General features: G+C 41.2%; 1 protein-coding gene across 1 annotated transcript; it reads left to right on the top strand.

Annotated features, from left to right (window-relative positions):
- The first annotated feature begins 19,916 nt into the window (after positions 1–19,916).
- foxe3 (forkhead box E3) lies at positions 19,917–21,149 on the top strand. The gene has a single exon (XM_070886113.1). The coding sequence runs from the start codon at positions 19,917–19,919 to the stop codon at positions 21,147–21,149; it is 1,233 nt and encodes a 410-aa protein (XP_070742214.1).
- Positions 21,150–21,505: the final 356 nt, after the last annotated feature.

Genomic DNA, 21,505 nt, shown 5'->3' with positions numbered 1-21,505 from the left:
AGCACAGTGAATGGTTTCCAAGTGTTTACTCAGCATTTGTCTTCCATTTCATGAGAGGAATTAGTGACGCGGGCTTTTTTGACGATCAAACAGCTTGATGTGTTATGACAATGTTCCATTAATATGCAGAATGGCATAAGGGATTAGGCTCAGTCCGAGTGCTTCAGGCATTTAACTGGGACATTCAGGCTTTTTAAGGATGACCTGTTCACAGCCAGGGCATTGAAAATCAGATTTCCCAGCAGATTTTTTTTCAAAAATCTCACACTTGTCCAAAGCGGTTAATGTCTGGCTTTGACAACACAATATGTAGTTTTTCTGTATTGTTGTCCAAATTAGACACTTTGTGTATGGTCATGTAACTCATTGACTTCTAACCTTTCGTTAAATTTTGCTTATAGGAATGTTAACTTACAAAGAACTGTCAAATTAAAAAGTTTGTAAGTTAAAATCTAGTTATTTGTTTTATCCCAGATACTAAAATGCTAAATTAAAAAGTATTATTTACATGTACTTGGATATTTTGCATATATAACTACCATTAAAATGTATTTAGTTGATAAAGCTAATTCAGTATTCAACCTTTGTTTCATTCAAGTGCTCCTTAAGTATCAGTATCTAAAATATCTTTATGAAAGTAATAAGCTACACAAAAATGCCTATTTTTCCATAAATAATTTATTTTTATACCAGAACTCTGGTTAACAAAAACCACCTATCACGAACATAAGTTTTTTTTCCCTCCATCTTTATATCATCCCGACATTCTTGATTGATAGGACAGGCAAGGGACTTGTTCTAGGTTCTTGCCTATATAGCTCTTAAACTGGTTGCTGGGCAGTGTGTGACAGTTGCCTGCGATGATGACCTCCAGCTCTTCTCTATCTCCCTAAGGAGAAAGCAATTAACTTTTACTCCATACATCCTTTGGCGTTTGAGCTGATTATTCTGCATATTCAGAATCAGGGGCATAAATGCTCATGTCAGTGGTATGCCACTATTTTGTACCACCACACCACCTATATTAATATTTCTAGAATATGACACTAATATTGTTCCTGTTTCCTCACTTCAGGTTTAAAATTGTCATTAATAACAAACATGTTTATGCAGTATTTCATTAATTCACAATATTTTCATTATATCTCAATGGAAAATTAGAGGGATATACTCCTATTTAAATAAATCTTTGGCAGATTTAACTTACTATTTTTGCTTTATTTGTTTGATGTTCTGGGGGTGGGAAGCAGTGGAATGAAATTACATGCAACTGTGAGCTTGAAACATGCAATTTCTAATTGCAGGAAGTGACATTAGTTCATTTTTTGTTAAAAGAGCAATTTCACTCCTGCCCTGCATTTTCTTTAACCTTTTATATTAGGTTCATTACTAGTGATGTTCTAATGTTGACCGTCCTTCCACCACTTTGATTTTTCTGCCTCTGCCTAACATTAAGTATAAAGATTTAATGCCAAGACATTTTTCCTTCCCTCTGGTAAATGATTTTTCCTTCCATGTTGTTGGTGCTCCTGTGTCTGTCAGGTGTCATCTCCCAAGGCCACAGTTAATTTCATTATAGGACAGGCCATGGAGGGACTTGTATAAATAACCTGTCCACCAAATATCTCTTCCTCTCTTGCGACACACTCTGCCCAGCATCTCTTCCTGACAGTCCAGTCAACATTAGAATGATGTCATGATGCAAGCTGAACAAAATTCAATCTTAAACCTCTATATCATGAGAGATCTTCAAGATCCTATTGAGAATCAACACAGAAAATGAATCTTCTGCCATTTATTTCCTCTTTTTTTAAATTCAGGATTTTAAAAATTCATTCATGGGATGTGGGCATCGCTGGCAAGGGCAGCATTTATTGCCCATCCCTAATTGCACTTGAGAAGGTGGTGGTGAGCCGCCTTATACAATTGAGTGGCATGCTAGGCCATTTCAGAGGGCAGTTAAGAGTCAACCACATTGCTGTGGGTCTGGAGTCATATATAGGCCAGACCGGGTAAGGACGGCAGATTTCCTTCCTTAAAAATCAGATGGGTTTTTATGACAATCCAGTAGTCTCATGGTCACCATTACTGATACTAGCTTTTTATTCCAGATTTACGGGCTATGGGGAAAGGGCGGGGGAGTGGGATTAGCTGAAGTGCTCTTGCAGAGATCCAGCATGGGCTTGACGAGCTGAAGGGCCTCCTTCTGTGCTGTGACCTATGATTCTATGATTCTATGATTTATTTGATCAACTGAAATTAAATTCCCAGCTGCCGCAGTGGGATTATGAACTCATGTGTTTGGACCATTAGTCCAGGTCTCTGGATAACAGGTCTAGTAACATAACCACGATGCTACTGTATCCTTCAATTGCCTGTGAATATTAAGTTATTTCATATAATCCACATTTTATGTAATTGGTAAAAAAATGTTACTTGCTTCATATTATAATTTTAAAGACATCTGTGGAGTCCTATGCTGGGCAGAAGCAGGATTGTTCCTCAATTCTGTATTCGGTTAGTCACATTGGGAACTCTGTGTCCAGAAGGGAAATAAGCAGAAGGATGAGAACGATGAAGGGAAAGTGCACAATTGCCTTTAATTCAGAATTAATTCCAACTACATTGACAGTCTCCGTCAAAATGGTCACCAGGAGACTGGTGTAGAAAATAGAAAAATATCATACTGGTACAATGGTGGGCGCTCTTCATTTTTGTGGTGCATTGAGATGAGAGAGTTTAATTCTCCATGTCATCATCATAGGCAGTCCCTCAAAGTCAAGGAAGACTTGCTTCCACTCTACAAGTGAGTTCTCAGGTGACTGTACAATCCAATGCGGGAATTACATTCTCTGTCACTGGTGGGGCAGACAGTGGCTGAAGGAAAGGGTGAGTAGGGAGCCTGGTTTGCTTCATACTCCTTCCGCTGTTTGCGTTTGATTTCTGCATGCTCTTGGCACCGAGACTCGAGGTGCTCAACGCCCTCCCGGATGCTCTTCCTCCACTTTGGGCGGTCTTGGGCCAGGGATTCCCAGGTGCCGGTGGAGATGTTGCACTTTATCAAGGAGGCTTTGAAGATGTCCTTGAAATGTTTCCTCTGCTCACCTGGGGCTCGCTTACCATGTAGGAGTTCCGTGTAGAGCGCCTGCTTAGGGAGTCTCGTGTCGGGCATACAGACGATGTGGCCTGCCCAACGGAGCTGGTCGAGTATAGTCAGTGCTTTGATGCTGGGGATGTTGGCCTGAGCGAAAACACTGACATTGGTGTGTCTATCCTCCCAGTGGATTTACAGGATCTTGCGGAGGCAGCGCTGGTGGTACTCCTCCAGCGCTTTGAGGTGTCTACTGTATATAGTCCACATCTCTGAATCATACAGGAGGGTGTTAACCTCGTCAACATCTTCATCGAGGTCTGTAAGACAAAAGTCCTCCACCAACCTGACCCCGCCTCACAGCACTGCCCCCCGATCATCAAAATCCATGGCGTGGCCTTGGATAACGTGGACCATTTTCCATACTTCGGGAGCCTACTATCAGCAAGGGCAGACATTGATGACAAGGTCCAACACCGCCTCCAGTGTGTCAGTGCAGGTCACCTGAGGAAGACAGTGTTTGAAGACCAGGACCTCAAATCTGGCACCAAGCTTATGGTCTACAGGGCAGTAGTGATACCTGCCCTCCGTATAATTCTCCATGTAACCAGACTCTAACTTACCTGGGAGTGTTTGATGCCTAAAGTGTGTTATAGTTGCCATTGCTGACATCACCTTGATGAGATTCTTTTCATGTAAGGTTTGTGCCAAGCTGCAGCTTCCAAGTTAAAGATTAACTTTCAGATTGTTGTTAACTTGCAATATTTCAGTACTTTATCAAATGATTAACGAGTACATTTTCTGGATTGCGTGCTTCTAGCGCAGAGCATCACCCACCAGGAGCATATATTCAGAAATCGTGTGTGCGCAGACCATCATTTTCTGCTAATCATAGTAAATTGCTGGAATATCATGGGTTTTGTGCACACAGTTTCTCAATATGAATTCCCAGCAGACTAGGAGACAGTGCCAGGAGTGTGCAATCCTGAAATATATTTTTAAGTTTTAATTACCTGTGTTATAGATTCGGGTCTGCCATAGATACCTTCTTGAGTTCAGTGGTGTAAATGGTCTGAGTGTCTGCAAATACTCTGTTTAAAAAGAGAGTATAAATAGTTAAATCACACTACCTACACCTGCTTGTAGGATAGCACAATGTAGAGGTTTATCACTTGTACCCCTGTGACACGAACTGAATATTTATATCTTTCACACTCTACTTCTTCAATCTCTCTGAAGGCGAGACTGATTTATTTCATAGCAAGGTGAACATAGCAAGATGGCACTAATGTTTGGACTCGCGTAATTCAAACAGTACAACTTATCTTTGCGTAATCTTAAAAAAATAAAGAAAAAAATGCCTTGCTTCCCTACATCATGGGCCATCTTACTTGACTTAAACCAGATAACTTCAAAAATGTTCCTGCAGTATTTCTCACCACTTAATCTCAGTAGAAGCCTTTGCAGCTTTCTCTTTTTAAAAACTTGACTGTCTGAGCAGCTTCCTGACTACAGAAAACTCTTGCCAGCCTGTGTGCCAGTTTCTCTTATCTCTCTCCCTCATTGTTGACAGCCAAAAAGGATCAAAGATTTTCCAGTACAATGGGTATGAGATGTTTATCCATTACTGATACAAGCCAATGAATTGCTTATTATTTACCGCTTATTGGGAAACATCAAAGCTAGCTCATTAACACCTTAACTACCTATCATCTCAGAACCATATTTTACATTTTCATTAATACATTCTGCTTTAAACCCTAATTTAAAGTAACTCTTTTTGCAAATGCTCTGCTTTAAAAAAGTCTAATGAATCTGAGATGACAGACTGTTTGCACTGATGTGAAGCTGTTTCACTTCCATCAATGCAAATTGTAAAGTGGAACTGTGATGTGAAATCGCTTAAAATGAATTTGGGGTAGGGGATGACAACACTTTGAAAATAAGGTTTTGCAAGAAGCTAGAATAACACTGGCTGATGTGTGCAGTAAACAATAAAAGTTCCCAAGTGGTCCTCCTGGAAACTTAATTAGGATTCCCTGGGAACTTTTACCAGTTTACTTTTTATTTTAGCAGCTCCCTGACTGTCCTTTTAGCTTTGTTAACATTAAAATGTAACCAATATTTCAAGGTAAGTATTACACACATTCATAGAGATCCATTTTCCTGAGCTAAGAATGTTGCAAGACGAGCAGTATAATTCAGGTCTGCAGGCCTTGCATTGTTCTAAGCAGATACTCATATCAAATCAGTATCAGTACTTGTAATATAATGGCACCCTCAGAGATCGGCATTGTGATATGATCACTGGTCTTTTGGGATCTATTGCACTTCAGCTACATTGAATAGTTTGACACCAACATTTCTTCTATAGTTTTACATTGCTAAGAATGCTGGATAGAGCTAGTACTGTTTAGATTTGATTCTTTAAGTATTTGTGGGTCACAAAGAGATATTATCTTGTCTTAATATTTTAGAATAGCATTGATGCAGTGGAGCTCTTTGCCAATCTTTGCAGAAATTAGCTCTCACTTCTTTGAAACTTTAGGATGCATGACAGGCCTCACTTGAATTGTAATAACATAGACTCTTTGTCTGTCTTGATTAATATTCTGTTCTTTCTAAACAATCATCCCAAAAACGCTTCTGAAGTTTACCATGCAAATCCTTCCCTTGAAAAACTGTTTTACTTTGCTGAATCATTGTTTAACAGCCCGAAGCAACCAATTGAGAAAATAAAAACAATAATTAAAACCAGGGTTGTTCTTGAAAAATCAACAGTTTGTGAAAGGAATTTAGTTGTGTGGAAACAGAGACCCGATTCACCATAAAAGCTTTTTGACTTGATTGCAAAGAAAACAAATAGTTTTGTATAAAGGAACTTAAACAGGACTTTGAGCTGAAAAATATTACTGAAACATCTGTCTTTTCCATTCATTATCTGGGATACACAGTGATATTACAAGTAGCAATTTGAGACTGGTACTCCTTAAAATAATATGGAGCCAAAAGATCCCCATTTCTATTACTAGCTCTAGTTGAAAGGTCGCACATAGGGTTGTCAAAGCATAAGCAGGAACCTTTATTTCTAGGAGAAAGGGCAGCTTTGACACATTTTAAGAGGCAAGCCTCTCATATTCATTTGCCCAGACACCCTCGTCATTATCTAGGGACCTACCCATAAGAGGATATTCCCACTATCAGCTTCTTCCAGCTGTTACAATTCAGGACTCTCACGTGTGCCTATTGGACAGTAAGCCCTAATTAAGAAGCAATGATTAGCTAAAGCAGAGTTTGAATTTTGAAATTATATCGATGCAGAAGAAAGGGAAGACTGAGGTGAACCATGCTGCACAGTTATGAGATCCTAGGAACAAATTGAGTTAGAGTAGGAGCAGTGTGTCTCAATTTCAACAGTGAAGATGCAGGAAGGAGATATCATATGTAATGTGGCATAATAGGGACAGAGATAGAGAGAGTGAGAGAAAGATAGGGAGGGGAATTTTAACTTGGGGGAAACTTGGGTTTGGGTGTGGGTGTGGGGTTACAACCGGCAAAAACGTCAGTGCGTTGGGAAGCCAGCTCCAACCCACTGACTTCTATGTTTAACTGGAGTGTGTTTCTAAATCTTCACATTAATCACTGCCACGGTTTACATTTCCACAATAATCATGCTGAGATATACACACAGATAAAGAATAGTTTCTCCTGTAACATATTGAAAATGTATATTTTTGTCATGCAGCTCAATATCAACGCAGTTGCACAGTGTTGAATAATACTGCAGCATTGTTTGAGGTCCTTGACTAATACCCATCTTCACAAATGAACCATTGTTATCAGTCCGTCTAATGACTGAGGAGAATGCTCTCCATCTCTATTGCTCCTGTCATCTCTGTGCATCGCTTGCCATAAAAGTACCATTAAGAGGCAGGCAGTGCTCTTACACAGGTTCTGTTAGTGGCAGCTCCAATCAGTCAGCTTAACAAACTACATCAGGGTTTCTTCTCTCGCTGTTTGGCTTTCAGGATTTCATTTGTTTATTATCTTACCACTAGATTAGAGAAGCTTCTCTAATCTGCAATTCCATGTAGCTATTCTTTTTTGGTAAACCATTCCATACCAATTTCCTGTGGATTTTTTCCCTTTATATTATTTCATTTCTTTGAGAAAATTACATGTTTTCTATAATGTCTTACTTGTATCTAAGAACTATTTTTCCCTTTCAACATGGATTTGCAACAAAAAACTATCAACAATCTGCCAAATTTGGCAATTTGTTTTAGATACAGGTTGGTGTGGGAAAATGAAAATGTCACATTGGTGCAGTAGAGGGTGCTCTTCTAAAGTGTGAGCTACAGTCTATGTTGAAACAGAGTAAAGCTCATTTTACTCTGCTCAGCCTTAATCCCAATCAGGAAGCTGTAGGCTCTGGTTATACTGCACTACCAGTATGAGACCGCTTCACGGTGACAGTAATACAACAAAAGACAGTACCATTAGTCTCCTTCAAACCCATGCTACTTGACCTGGAAATGTCCAATGATGACGTTGGATGGCCAAAGTGGATCTTCCTCACATTGATTAACACAAAACATGTCAGTGAAATGCTGCTATAGGGTTTCACTAATAAAATGATAAACAAATTTGAAATGACAACTAAAAGAACAATTTAATATGAACCAAAAGCAGAAAATGCTGGAAATACTCATTAGGTCAGGCAGCATCTGTGGAGATTACAGAGGAGTTAAGTTTTGGGGTTGGACCCTTTGTCCGAAAGATTTTATTTTGAAGTTTGAAGTGATGGTTTAGATGAGTCACTACCAATGTTCCTGTTAAGCTGTGTGGCCATACGGCTGTGCAGCACTCTGGTGGTCCCACGCAAGCCGTGCATCGGCTTTTATATGAAAAAAGCCCTGTATCTGCGAACATTTAAATGGGCCGAAAATAAGAGGAAACATTGGTCACTACTAGTTTCAATGAACTGGATTGATACTTGTGCAGATAATTATTAAACTGGAGTGTTTTAGCTGTGTGTGCATTCAGCTCCCTTCCACTCAGGCATATTATCTCCTCTTGGTCATTTATTCTAATGATGTAATTTGTACCAATTATTTGAGCCAATTTAAAATAAAAATCAACAGGATAATTTAATACAACAAAAGAATGTTAAAATAAAAAGAATTACTTCTAATTATTTGATTTTTAAAAGGTTCATCAATGGTAACATTCCATTGTCAACAACACATTCTATTAACATGAAGTCTTGCCAAAGAAAGTCAACCCATTGATTGAAAAAAGTAAGTTATTTTGTAACACTCTTCTGTTGTAGAACATAAACAGAAAATAACACGTGAGGAAGAGATCGCACGTGACAATGTTTTCCATTTCTATAGGTCAAGTAGCACTACTTACCATATTTGTTACTCACCTACGAGGAATTGACTATTTATTTATTTTGTGAAAGTCTGTCTAAGATGGATACACTGAAAGATCCAGTTGAAACAATTCATAACTTAACACTATTAGTTTGACACATGAGGATAACTACTTATTGTAGCATGCTCATTATTTTGCTCACTAAAATTCCTTTGTGCATTATCATGATGTGATCATTAACTCATTTCAAATCCACTTTGGATTGGTGCATAAGTGGTAGCATTTTGGATTCACTAACTGTTATTGGGCAAAGATTACTTTTCCTAGGACCTCAAAGCTCTGCACTGCTTACCTTCCTCAGTTTCCTTCCTCCTACAACTTATAGACTTTTAAAACTAAGTTTTTTACGTCACCTAACCCTTCTTCATTGTTTATGTCATCTCAGCTACTTTTCAAATATGATGCTGTCTTACACATTAAAACTCGGCCCTTCACCTGAGTTTCTCAGGAAAAAATGTTTAAATGTAATTAGTTTTGTTAGAATTCTAGGATGATGTAAAAATGGTTAATTGTTATCGGTGCACAACTTGGCTCAGTGGAATCTATGGTACTATTTGAAGAAAAGCAGGAAGTTTTCAGGCCAATATTCCTCCTTCTGTATCACTAAAAACAGCTTGACTGGTCATTCATCTTATTTGCTGTTGTTTTTGATTTTGCTGTGCATAATTACATGCAATGTTTGTGTACATAACAACATGGCTGCACTTTAGAAAATGTCACATTAGATTTAAAATGCCATGAGAATGTGCTAAGGTGCAAAATACAGTTCATTCTTTCGAGAATTGTTTTAAGAGTGCCACAAATCATCTTCCAGCTCAATGATCAAAAGTTCATAACTATTTTCTGACTAAAGTAGTCGGAATTTTAGCAACAGTGACCACAGACATGCCAGACTCAATAGTTATGTCTGAATATGATGACACTCATGTCAATGTGGACTTAAACCCCAGTTAAAGACTAGGGGCCCAACAATTCCTCTGGAGGGCTTTGGGGACCGATCTAGCTGGGATGAATTGGACTACCCTATAGATGTGCCTCTGACAAACTTTGGATGGGTGCCTGCAAAATTTATGAAATAGCTGGGGCAGCCACCTCAGATCGGAGGTGAAACTCACTGCAGTGTCTTGCCCCAGTGTTAGTGGGCTGCCTGTAAGTTTTAAAATAGAAAAGAAGTGCTCTGTTTTTAAATAGACTGACTTCCATACTGCAGTTAATCACTCTGATCAATTACAGTGTGGAAACCTACTTTTAAAATTTTAAATCCTCCTTGTGTGTGTCCCCTTACCAACTCTAGATGCCAGGGACACATAAGCATCCCTTGAATCCAGTGTTACTAGGATACAAAAGTTGTATGATGTATTTCACTCATTTGCATGGCAGCATACGTCTACCCCAAATGATACCCAAATTTTGACAGGCAGGAAAACAGGTGAGGATCTGGCCTCATTACAACAGTGACTACACTCCAAAAATTCTTCATTGGCTGTAAAGCGCTTTGAGATGTCCGGTGGTCGTGAAAGGCGCTATAGAAATGTAAGTCTTTCAAGTCTTTCTAATTGGGCTCGGCCCCAATTCCTATTTCCATTGCACCGGGAGGATGTATTAAATTGAAAATGAAAATGTTCTCCCTTTTTTTATTGTGCTTGGTGGCGCCCCTGATCTTCCTCCTACGGCCTTTGATCTTTCTCCTAGAATGCAATCCTGACATGCCCGCAGACCACAAGTCCGAGAGGAGAGGAAAAGTTACAGACACCAGAGGAAAAGGGAGAAGTAGTGGGGAAAAAAGGTCAAAGGAAGGAGTGGAGAGAATAAAGAGATCAAGGGGAGAAGTCTAGAAATGTAGAGCAGGAGAATAAAGCAGCTGAGGAAGAGATTGTTGCACACATTGAGACTGTCCAGCAGCCCAACCAGCAAGCACCTGACCTCAGTACTGATTCCAACCAGACCACTCCCCCATGGAACTTCATAACTGCAAGAAAGCAATTTAATGCTGTTCCATAAAATCGAAGAGTGCTTAAAAAAAGATCCAAGCTCAAAATGTACCAGTCCCCAAGCCCCTGCACTTCTAATCACAAGGAGTTTTGACTTGGAGAGCATGAAGAGTCCAGCTCAGATAATTAAATGCTGACTCCAACCTCTTTCACCAATGCAACAGCAGCAGGGAACCAGCAGGATCAACATTCCCTAACATGGCCAACCAATTGGCTCTGGCTCCTGCACCAAACCTCCCTGCACCCTCTATCACTGAGCTCGGCTGAAAACAACAACAACTTGTATTTATATAGTGCCATTAAAGTAGTGAAATGTTCCAAGGAACTTCACAGGAGTGCAATAAAACAACGTTTAACACCGAGCTACATAAGGGGATATTAGGGCAGGTGCCCAAAAGGTTGGTCAGAGAAGTGTCTAAAAGAAGGAAAGAGAAGTGGAGAGGTTTAGGCAGGGAATTCCAGAGCGTAGAGCCTTGGCAGCTGCAGGCACACCAATCAATGGTGAAGCAATTAAAATTGGGAATGCTCAAGAAGATAGAATTAGAAAAGCGCAGATATCTCAGAGCTTTGTGAGGCTGGAGGATATTACAGAGATAGGGTGGGGCGAGGCCATTGAGAGATTTGAAAACAACAATGTGAATTTTAAAATTGAGGCATTGCTTAACCAGGAGCCAATGTAGGTCAGCAAGCATAGAGGTGATGGGTGAACGGGACTTGGTGAGAGTTAGGACATGGGCAGCTGAGTTTTGGATGACTTCAAGTTTAAGGAGGGTAGAACATGGGAGGTCGGCCAGGAGTGCTTTGGAATAGTCAAGTCTAGAGGTAACAAAGGCAATGGATGAGGGTTTCAGCAGCAGATGAGCTGAGGCAGGGGCAGAATCTGGCGATATTCCAGAGGTGGAAATCGTAGGTCTTAGTGACGCTGCAGATATGTGATCAGAAGCTCATTTCAGGGTCAAATATAACACCAATGTTGTGAACTGTCTGGTTCAGCTTCAGACAGTTGCCAGGGATCAGAATTTATGGTGGGGACCAGTCTTCCCAATATTTAGTTGGAGGAAATTTCTGTTCAGCCAGTACTGGATGTTGGACAAGCAGTCTGACAATTTAGAGACCGTGGAGGGTTTGAGAGAAATTATGGTGAGGTAGAGCTGGGTGTCATCAGCGTAAATATGGAAACTGATGCTGTGTTTTTGGATGACGTCGCTGAGGGGCAGCATGTAGACTAGAAATAACAGCGAGCCATGAACAGATCCTTGTGGGACACCAGAGGTAATGATACGAGAAGAGAAGCCATTGCAGGTGATTCTGTGGCTACAGTTAGATGGATAGCAATGGAACCAGGCGAGTGCAGTTCCACCCAGCTGGACGATGGTGGAGAGTCATTGGAGGAGGCTGGTGTGGCCAACTGTGTCAAAAGCTGCAGACAGGTCAAGAAGGACGAGGAGGAACAGTTTAACTTTGTCAAAAGTCACAAAGGATGTCCTTTGTGACTTTGATAAGAACTATTTCGGTACTGTGGCAGGGCAGAACCTGCAAATTTTTGGGGCCAACTTATCTCACCTTGACCCAACTGAAAACAGAGACCCCGCTAACTACCTTATACTATACCTTCAAGTACCAGACAAGAAAAAAAGTAACTAAGTAACTAACATACTGATTTTCAGGATGTCCAAAAGTGCTTTACAGCCAATGAAGTACTTCTGAAGTGTAGCCACTGTAGGAAACGCGGCAGCCAATTTGCACACAGCAAGGTCCCGCAAACAGCAATGTGATAATGACCAGATCATCTGTTTGCTTTTAGCTGTTAGTTGAGGGATACATATTGGCCAGACCACCAGGGAGAACTCCCCTATTCTTCTTTAAAATGATGTTGTGGGATCTTTTTCGTCTATCTGAGAGGGCAGGTTGGGCCTCGGTTTAACATCTCATCTGAAAGACAGCACCTCTGACAGTGCAGCATTCCCTCAGTACTGCACTGGTGTGTCAGTCTAGATTATGTGCTCAAGCCTCTTTTAAACCTTCTAATTCAGAGGCTAGAGTGCTACCCACTGAGCCACGGTTGACACCTAAACAGAAAGCATGTCTCTCACATAGGATTTTCCAGTACAAATATGGTAATCCTACCCCTTTACATGGTTAGGGGCCAGCTTTTAGATTCATGGCACACCACAAGTTGCCATCTTGTAAAAAAAAGTTCCCCCTAACCAGCATACACAACAACCAAACCACGTATCAATCTGCCCAAATCACTCTTGAGTATATTCATACAATAAAGATAAATATTCTTCTGCACCTCACCACTTATTTGAGATGCTGCCTGTTAAGATACCAGCCAACGTATTCTGTGACCTGAAGAGTTGCACCTCTAAATTTATTCAGGCACACAAATGGCTCTGAATATATCTCAAACAATGCCAGCTTACCAAGAAGGAAAGAGGACTTGGTTTTTCAAATTTTAGACATGTTAATGCCAGCCCAGATCAAATGGTCCCTATTCCCCAGCAAAACCTATGGCTAGGAATGGTAACCAGGACCTCTCTTCCAACCCCCTGCACAACTTGCCATTCATACACATTCAGAAGAGAATGATCAAGAGTCATTCACACCCATTGTCACGAGAACTCCCTCAGTTTATAATCATGTCTGTACTTTCTGAAACATCCCACCAGATCTATTAACCCACTCCCTATTATGAGACAATGAAAAAATCCCAGGATGACTCAACTCTTTTGAATTTAGAGACTGGTCTGAAGCAGTGATCACCAGATCAGGCTGACTCCTCCAAGCAGGCCAAGTTATGCCCTTCCACTGGGTCATCATCATCATCATCATAGGCAGTCCCTCAGAATCGAGGAAGACTTGCTTCCACTCTTAGCATGAGTTCTTAGGTGGCTGTACAGTCCAATACGAGAACCACAGTCTCTGTCACAGGTGGGACAGATAGTCATTGAGGGAAAGGGTGGGCAGGGAGCCTGGTTTGCTGCATGCTCCTTCCGCTGCCTGCACTTGATTTCTGCATGCTCTCAGCGACGATACTCGAGGAGTTCAGCGCCCTCTCGAATGCACTTCCTCCACTTAGGGCGGTCTATGTCCAGGGACTCCCAAGTGTCAGTGGGGATGTCGCACTTTATCAGGGAGGCTTTGAGGGTGTTCTTGTAACGTTTCCTCTGCCCACCTTTGGCTCGTTTGCCATGGACGAGTTCTGAGTAGAGCACTCGCTTTGGGAATCTCGTGTCTGGCATGTGAATTATGTGGCCTGCCCAGCAGAGCTGATTGAGTGTGGTCAGTGCTTTAATGCTGGGGATGTTGGCCTGGACGAGGATGCTAATGTTGGTGTGTCTGTCCTCCCAGGGGATTTGCAGGATTTTGCGGAGACATCGCTGGTGGTATTTCTCCAGCGACTTGAGGTGTCTACTGTACACTGGGTAGCTAACAAATATCACCTCTCCCAGCATGGTCAATATTGCTTTCTTCAGACGACGCACTAAGTCTAGAACCATTCAATATTTTCCAACTTCAGGCTGAGCCAATCCTTTGGAACTATTGGGAGCAAAACCAATGGAGCAGTCTCTCACCCTTATATGGAATATGTCATAACTTGTTTGCAAAGTCCTTGGTTGGACAAACCCAGGACAATTTCTAAACCCATCTATCCTTAATTTAGACATTTAGAGAGCAGAAATTTTCATCTTTCTATTCTCTAAACTTTTACATTTCTTACCTTTGGGAGATATTCTTTGCACTTATCTAGGTATGGACAGAGCTCTATACCAAACAAGGCTGTTAAAGTTAGAGCAGGATCCGTACAAAGTAAACAGGGTATTCCCTGGCTAGAGCCATACAATGTAAATGGGGTATTGTCTGGCTGGAACTGGACCTGCCATTCTCAGTCTCAGACTACAGTGCAACTGTACCCTGAGATTGGTAAGTGCAGGAGAAAGGAAAGGGGAGAGGATGGAGGAGGAGAAGGGAATAGAAGTTTATCACTCTCCCACTGCTATTCAGTAGACTCCGTGCAGCAAAAAATCCTAATCTCCTCCTTGGTTGCCCTCCCGCAAATATATCTTACACCCAGATTAGTGATTTTGAGGGTGCTTTTCTTGAAATGTTGACTTATATAGCTAAAACATATATAGCTAAAAGTTAGAAGTTATGATATGGAGTTATGAAAAATGACTAGGAAAGCTACCAGCTTGTCATAATCAAACTGGTTTACTAATGTCTATGAGGAAAGGAAAGCTACTACCCCTACCAGGTTTGACCTTTATGTGACTCCAGTCCTGCAATATGTGGTTCATTCCTAATGCCCTTTTGACGCAGCTTAGCAAGTCACTCAGTTATAGAATAACTGTTATTGGCCACTAAGAATAGCAACAACAATTTGCACTTATATAGCACCTTTCACATAATAGAATGTCCCAAGGCACTTCACAGGAACGTTATGAAACAAACTTTGACACCGAGCCACATAAGGAAATATTAGGACAGGTGACCAAAAGCTTGGTCAAAGAGGTAGATTTTAAGGAGCATTTTATAGTAGGAGAGAGATAGAGAGATAGAGGTTTAGGGAGGGAATTCCAGACCTTAGGGCCTAGGCAGCTGAAGACATGTGCTCCAATGGTGAAGCAATGAAAATCGGGGATGCGTTGGAGGCCAGAAGTTGTAGGGCTGGACGAGGTTACAGAGCTAGGAAGGGGCTTGGCCATGGAGGGATTTGAAAACAAGGATGATAATTTTAAATCAACACAAGACCGGGAGCAAGCACAGGGGTGATGGGTGAATGGGAATTGGTGCGAATTAAGATATGGGCAGCAGAGTTTTGGATGAGCTCAAGTGAAAGGGCAACGAGCACAGCATAGTCACATCATAAGAAAAAATCTGTAACAGATGTGATTTCAAATGTCTTGCCATCATTTTCACATCACTTCGTGGTCCCATCCTCCCTCCATCTCAGTAATCTACTACTTATGTCTCTTTATGCATCCTCCACTCCGGTAACACCACGCTTCTACTTGTTCCACTGAGATTCTTCTTTCACCTTGCCGTGCCCTGTCTTCAAAAACATCTTCAACCATGCTTTTGATTCATCAGTCCATACCTTTCTCCATGTTCAGTGTTTACCGCATCCCCTCCTGAGATGCGCTGAATAAACTCAGGTTGTTGTGGTAATGGTGATCAGTGGGTCTTGGTCTGCTCGTGTTCTTTAATAGGACAATGCAAATGTGTCTCAATTCCTCAAAGGCCATGAATTTATGCTGTGGAATAATTATGTACAAAGAGTTAACATTTAATTTAAAGTGACCTCCACTATAATTTTAATTGAGGCATTCAACTTTCTTTTTTTTTTTAATCAGGTGAAGTGCTAGTATCCCAGGGTATAATTTCAGAATGACAGTGTATTCAGCCAATGAGTAGCACCTTTAGCATTTAATTTAATTTGTGATGTTCTTGGCCTGACCATCTCCTTGAATATGAACTCCCACATCTATTCCATTGCTATAGCTGTGTCTAAAGCTGAGTGTCGTGTTTCCTGTGAACAGGGCTGGCCTTGCGGGTGGGCAACGAAGGTGGCTGTCCAGAGCGCCATGGTCAGGGGGGAGCCGTGGCCTAGAGGGTCTGGCATTAATGGCGTCGACCTCTATGAAGAACGTGGCTACCTCCAAAGTCTGTTTCCAGCGGCCTGTAGTGCTTCTCCAGAAGAGCAAACTTCCAGTTTCAAGAGCAAGTTCCCAAACACATGGTAAGCACTCAGGATCCTGTTAATCACACTTGTATCGGCGGTGAGCAGTAAACGGAGCTTCTCAGAGCTGCAGCTCATAAAAACATATTTGCGATCGACCACGGGAGATGACCGGCTATCTTCGTCGGCCATCCTGCCTATCGAGAATGGCTCAAAATATCTTGGTGAACAGTTTTTTGTATTTGTTATTGTTATTAGTTTAATGTTTCGTTTATTTGTCACTTAGCTATAATGTTATTTTTATGGCTTATATTGTTTATTATTTGAGTTATTAAAAAAATATTTTGAGCTTACAACTTTAAACTGAAACTACATACTCAAAGAAAGGGCACCAAAATACAAGTTCGCCCAGGGTGCCATTTTCCCCAAGGCCGGCCCTGCATACGAAACACTTCGCCACTGAAAAAAACTTCTAACCTTCCATAAAGCCCAAGTCTGTCCAAAGCATCAATACTATTTCCATATCTGGAAGGGTCTTACACTTCTGGACAGAAAACAAGAAAAAGCTCGTAACTTATAAACAAATGCTCTTTCTTCATGGTAGCCTTTCTTGAAGTTCTCCATTTTATCCAGCAGCACGTTGAATAAGACAGGAACTGCAAAGAATGCAATCATTCGCATTTATTGTTTGTGTAAACAAATAACCAGTAGAAATTATTTCGCGGGATTCGTCCTCAGATCTTCCTACTCGATCGCTGCAAGTCTAAGTACGCTATTGAAGGATGTGTGTCAGGACTCTAACATCTGCAATATGAGTATTTCTGAAATCTGATTCCTCATTACATATTTATTGGCATATAAAACATTTTAATCTCGAAATTATTTGACAATAACTAGCTGCGCAACAGCTTCATTTTTTCTAGTGTTGTATAGAATGATTCAGGTAGACCGATAACATCGTTTTACAATGTGTTTACAATCATTCTGTTTTATCATCTTTAATTCCTCTCCCAGTCTGATGTATGGAATCACTGCCCATTGAAGTAAAACTGACATTCATAAAGTGACGGATTACATTTGACTATATTCCGTTAATAATATTTCATAAACATCTTTTCATTGCCCTGCAAGTCCTTATCCTGGAAATGATTGAAGTTAAGACGCGCGAATGTTTTCTGGTTGGAATTGAGAACTTTAATGGTTAAATAGATGTATTTCCCTTAGATAATAGTTCATCATAAATTAACGAATTTCTCTTGCACTGATTGTATTCGCTGGATTCCTGTGCAGTTCAAACACACTCAGTAATATTTCTATTTCGGTTAGCGACTGTCGGAACTTCTCGCCGAGTGCCCAGAATGGACGGATTGAATTGAAAAGTTTCGCTAACAGTAGGATGAAATAAATGGCTGAAAGGTTTCAACTGATGCAAAAGCAAAATACTGCGGATGCTAGAATTCTGAATTAAAAACTGGCAATGTGCACTGAAGAAATGTGCGTGTCATAAAACTGGAGCTCACGGGATGACTAATACCACTGGCTAGAGGCAATTATACAAATCGGGTTAGAATCCATGCTTATAAAACGACATTAATGGATGTATTTTTTATTATTATCAATGTATGTATGATGAGCGAAAATATTTAAACTGCTGTATTTTCGAAAACCTAGAAATGCATTGAACACAAATCATTTAGCTCCAATAATACCGGTATATCTCCTAGATACATTTTAAATGATTGATTGGTTTATTGATATAATGCGACTCGGAAGGTGTTCTTCAGACACAAGCCCTTACTTTTCGCCTCAAACAGCAACCGCCTTTCTCCAGAGCCGCGCTGGTCGCTTCAGTTCCCTTGAGCGGATGGCCTGCTCCAGGCGCTTTGCGGATGACTGGGGACCGAAGACTCAGGCAAACAGACAACTTACACCTGAGAAAGAGAGACTCTCAGCCGTCAGATCACAGCACCAGCCACAAAGTTTAAACTAGGAAGATTTGTTTTAAGGACAGAAAGAACCATTCATGAGCCATTAATGCTGAAATACACCGCGTGGAAATCTGACGAACAGTACGGATTATTTTGCAAGGATAATGCCGGCACAGACTGAGGCCAGACTCCGATACTCCACCTGTGTGTCTGTAAACTGGGAGCTGCACACCACGACAGTCCCAACCCACTTGTTGCTTATCTCACAATTCCTTAAGCGCGCGCGCGCGCGCGCGCGTTACCCTCTTGTTCCTGATCAGGGAACGGAAAATATAACGGTGCCTGTTTTTTTTTCCCTGTGTACATATATTTTATAATTCTTATTTAAACTGTGATTGTTCCCAACTCCCTCCAGTGTTTAATTCTTCCCATTCCGAGCTGTTGTATTGCCAAGCAATGTCTCGGTGTGGCAGCGATGTTGTTGCAGCGGGGAGGAACTAGTTAACACACAATATTAACACATACAAACCCGCCAAATTAAACTTCAATTATTGAAAGTAGCTGCAATGTGTATAAATATTTAATATCATCTCGTTAATTTGCCTGGCGTGTCTGATATTCCTGGTGGATTTTAAAATACACTTGTCCCATTATTTATCCCCAGTTCAAAAGAGAGGAGAACTCAGACTGAAAATTTGACCCCCCCGCGTTTCGACATAGAAACTGATAAAATCACAATTTAACCACAAGTTAGCGAGGGTTAATTTTATATAGACGCCTAACCTTACTACTCATCACCCTCTAATAATTATTCGAATATTGGAGGATGGATCCTGGGCGAAATAATGCACATCACATGCCCTTAAAATAACATTCCTATTATCCAATTCAGTTCATTATTCAAGTATTGGAGGAAAGGAAAGTGTATTTTTTTCTGAAAAGTTATAACTTTCTTCCATCTTATGTAGTCAGGTTTGATATTCGCTTGAGAGCTGGGAAAGCTAATATGGCAAATGTACAAATGGCAATTTATAATATTTCTAACTCCCATACAGCATTATTAGTAAATATCCTACTTGAAATGATTAAACCGATTGTGTTGATATAATTTTCTGTGTGGGTTAGAAATTAATAATTTTAAAGCGCTATACATAGATTATACTTTATATGCAAACAGACCTCATCATGTTGTATATTCTTACATCACAGTAGTCCGTCCATTGGGTCGGAACTTTAAGGACATACCTAAATATTTATTTAGTCCACTAGTTATTTTTAGTCAAGTTAAAATCAACAACAAATGTATTTAAGATTTAAGAAAATAATTATAATATGCAGTGCATGATTTAGGAAACTGTGAAACCACAATTGAGGAGCAGTATTACACTGCGAACTGGTACATATTCCATTTTACAGAACACTTATCAATAGTACAGGCAGCTCCATCCAGCAAACTGCTTTACATATCATCGCACACGTTCTAAACTTTCTGCAAGTTCTACTTGACTATTTACACTAAATTCCACATTATAAAGTTCTAATCTCATTTTAAGCGAAAAGCGGAGCTGTGCTTACTTTGTGTACCTATTTGGAGACACATTTTGGGGAAGGTGGGTGGGCATGCTAATTAAAAGCTTTGACACAATGAGGGCAAATAGGGTGGCGCCAGACTCCTTTTGCTCTGACATATAAGCCAGGTGGCGTCAGTTCAGCACCTGATCCCGGCCTTCCCAACAGCGAACCTACACCAGACTGTGCGCGGGGCGGATCTCAGGCTGAAGTTTATGAATCTAGCCGATATTTCGTATTTTACTGGCATGTGCACCATGACTGCAGAGTCCCAGCAGTCGCCCACCGAAGCGTCCTCTGCTTCCAGCCCCCTGGATAGCTCTGCAGACGTGTCATTGGAGTCCCCGGGAAAGGACGAGGTGATGGTCAAATGCGAGCCCAGGGGCAACACGCCGATCGCCGAGAGAGATGAGGAGAACGCTGGGGATATTGAAGGACTGATACCGACTTCTGGGGGCAGAAGGAGGAAGCGCCCAATCCAGCGTGGGAAACCCCCATACAGTTATATAGCACTGATCGCCATGGCCATAGCCAACTCGCCAGAACGGAAGCTTACCCTTGGAGGTATTTACAAGTTTATAATGGACCGGTTCCCGTTCTATAGGGAGAACTCCAAGAAGTGGCAAAACTCCATTCGACACAACCTAACCCTCAATGATTGTTTTGTCAAAATTCCTCGCGAGCCTGGCCGCCCTGGGAAGGGCAACTACTGGACGCTGGACCCGGCAGCTGAAGATATGTTCGATAACGGGAGCTTTTTACGCCGGAGGAAACGTTTCAAGCGGTCAGATATCACCACCTACCCCGGTTACATGCAGAACTCCAGCGCCTTCACTCCAACCCCAGTTGGGAGACCTTCCTATCCCAATACACTCTATCCAAGCGTGGGCTCGGGATACAGTCCTCAGGTCCACACGGCGAGCCACCACCCGGCCATGTTGCATCACTACCAGACCTCAGCAGTTAACCAGGCTCAGCACAGGATGTTCAGTATTGACAATCTCATCAGCCAACAGTCTGTTCTGCAGGCCACGTCGGGGATTGATTTGAATTCTCACTTAAACGGGGAACTAGGACCGATGGCCAGTTGTTCGGTTGGCGGGGCTGATGCTTCAAGTTTTCAGTCACAGTCCGTAAGCCCCACTGGGATGGGGGCCATGTTGAACAGGTCTTCCAACAGCGTGACTTCGAATATGACCTATTCCTATTCTACGTCCCCTCCCCATTTATCCATGTCCCAGGCCAGCTACTCGCCCAATAATACCCAGATGTATTGTCCTTCAAATCGACTCGCCATACCGTCCATGAGACCAAACTCCTGCTCCGATCACACTGACCAGCTTTTGGGTTTATCCAACCATCAGGTGAATGGACTTGCACAGTTCAATCCCAATAATTCGTACATGAGACAAACAAATTATGCGCCTGGACTTGAAAGATTCATGTAGAATGTTTTTCTTTTAGGAGAGAAGCAGCAAAACAATGACATTCCTATACCACAAAACAACTCAAGGTTAGCTCTTTTACATATTTATACCGAACTCTACTGCCAAAGTCTTTCTGTCCTTACTGTCATTATACTGTACGATTGTATGTTTTACATTAAAATTTTGCATATCTAATTCATCACTTTAAGAATGGAAGTTTCAGTACGAACAGGATTTATTCTGTCAGTGGAAGAGACACATCTGTCACAATTTGTCAACAGGTAATGCTTGTCTGGTTAAAGTTAACCAATAGTTTTGTTTCAGAATGGGAAAGAACCAGTTTAACCGCACATGTTGTGGTACTTGTATGTATTTCG

Source organism: Pristiophorus japonicus, chromosome 8 (assembly GCF_044704955.1).
Source record: "Pristiophorus japonicus isolate sPriJap1 chromosome 8, sPriJap1.hap1, whole genome shotgun sequence".
In the NCBI taxonomy this organism is placed as follows: Eukaryota; Metazoa; Chordata; class Chondrichthyes; family Pristiophoridae; genus Pristiophorus; species Pristiophorus japonicus.
The sequence above is the reverse complement of the archived record's forward strand: the minus strand, read 5'-3'. Positions and strand labels throughout refer to the sequence as shown.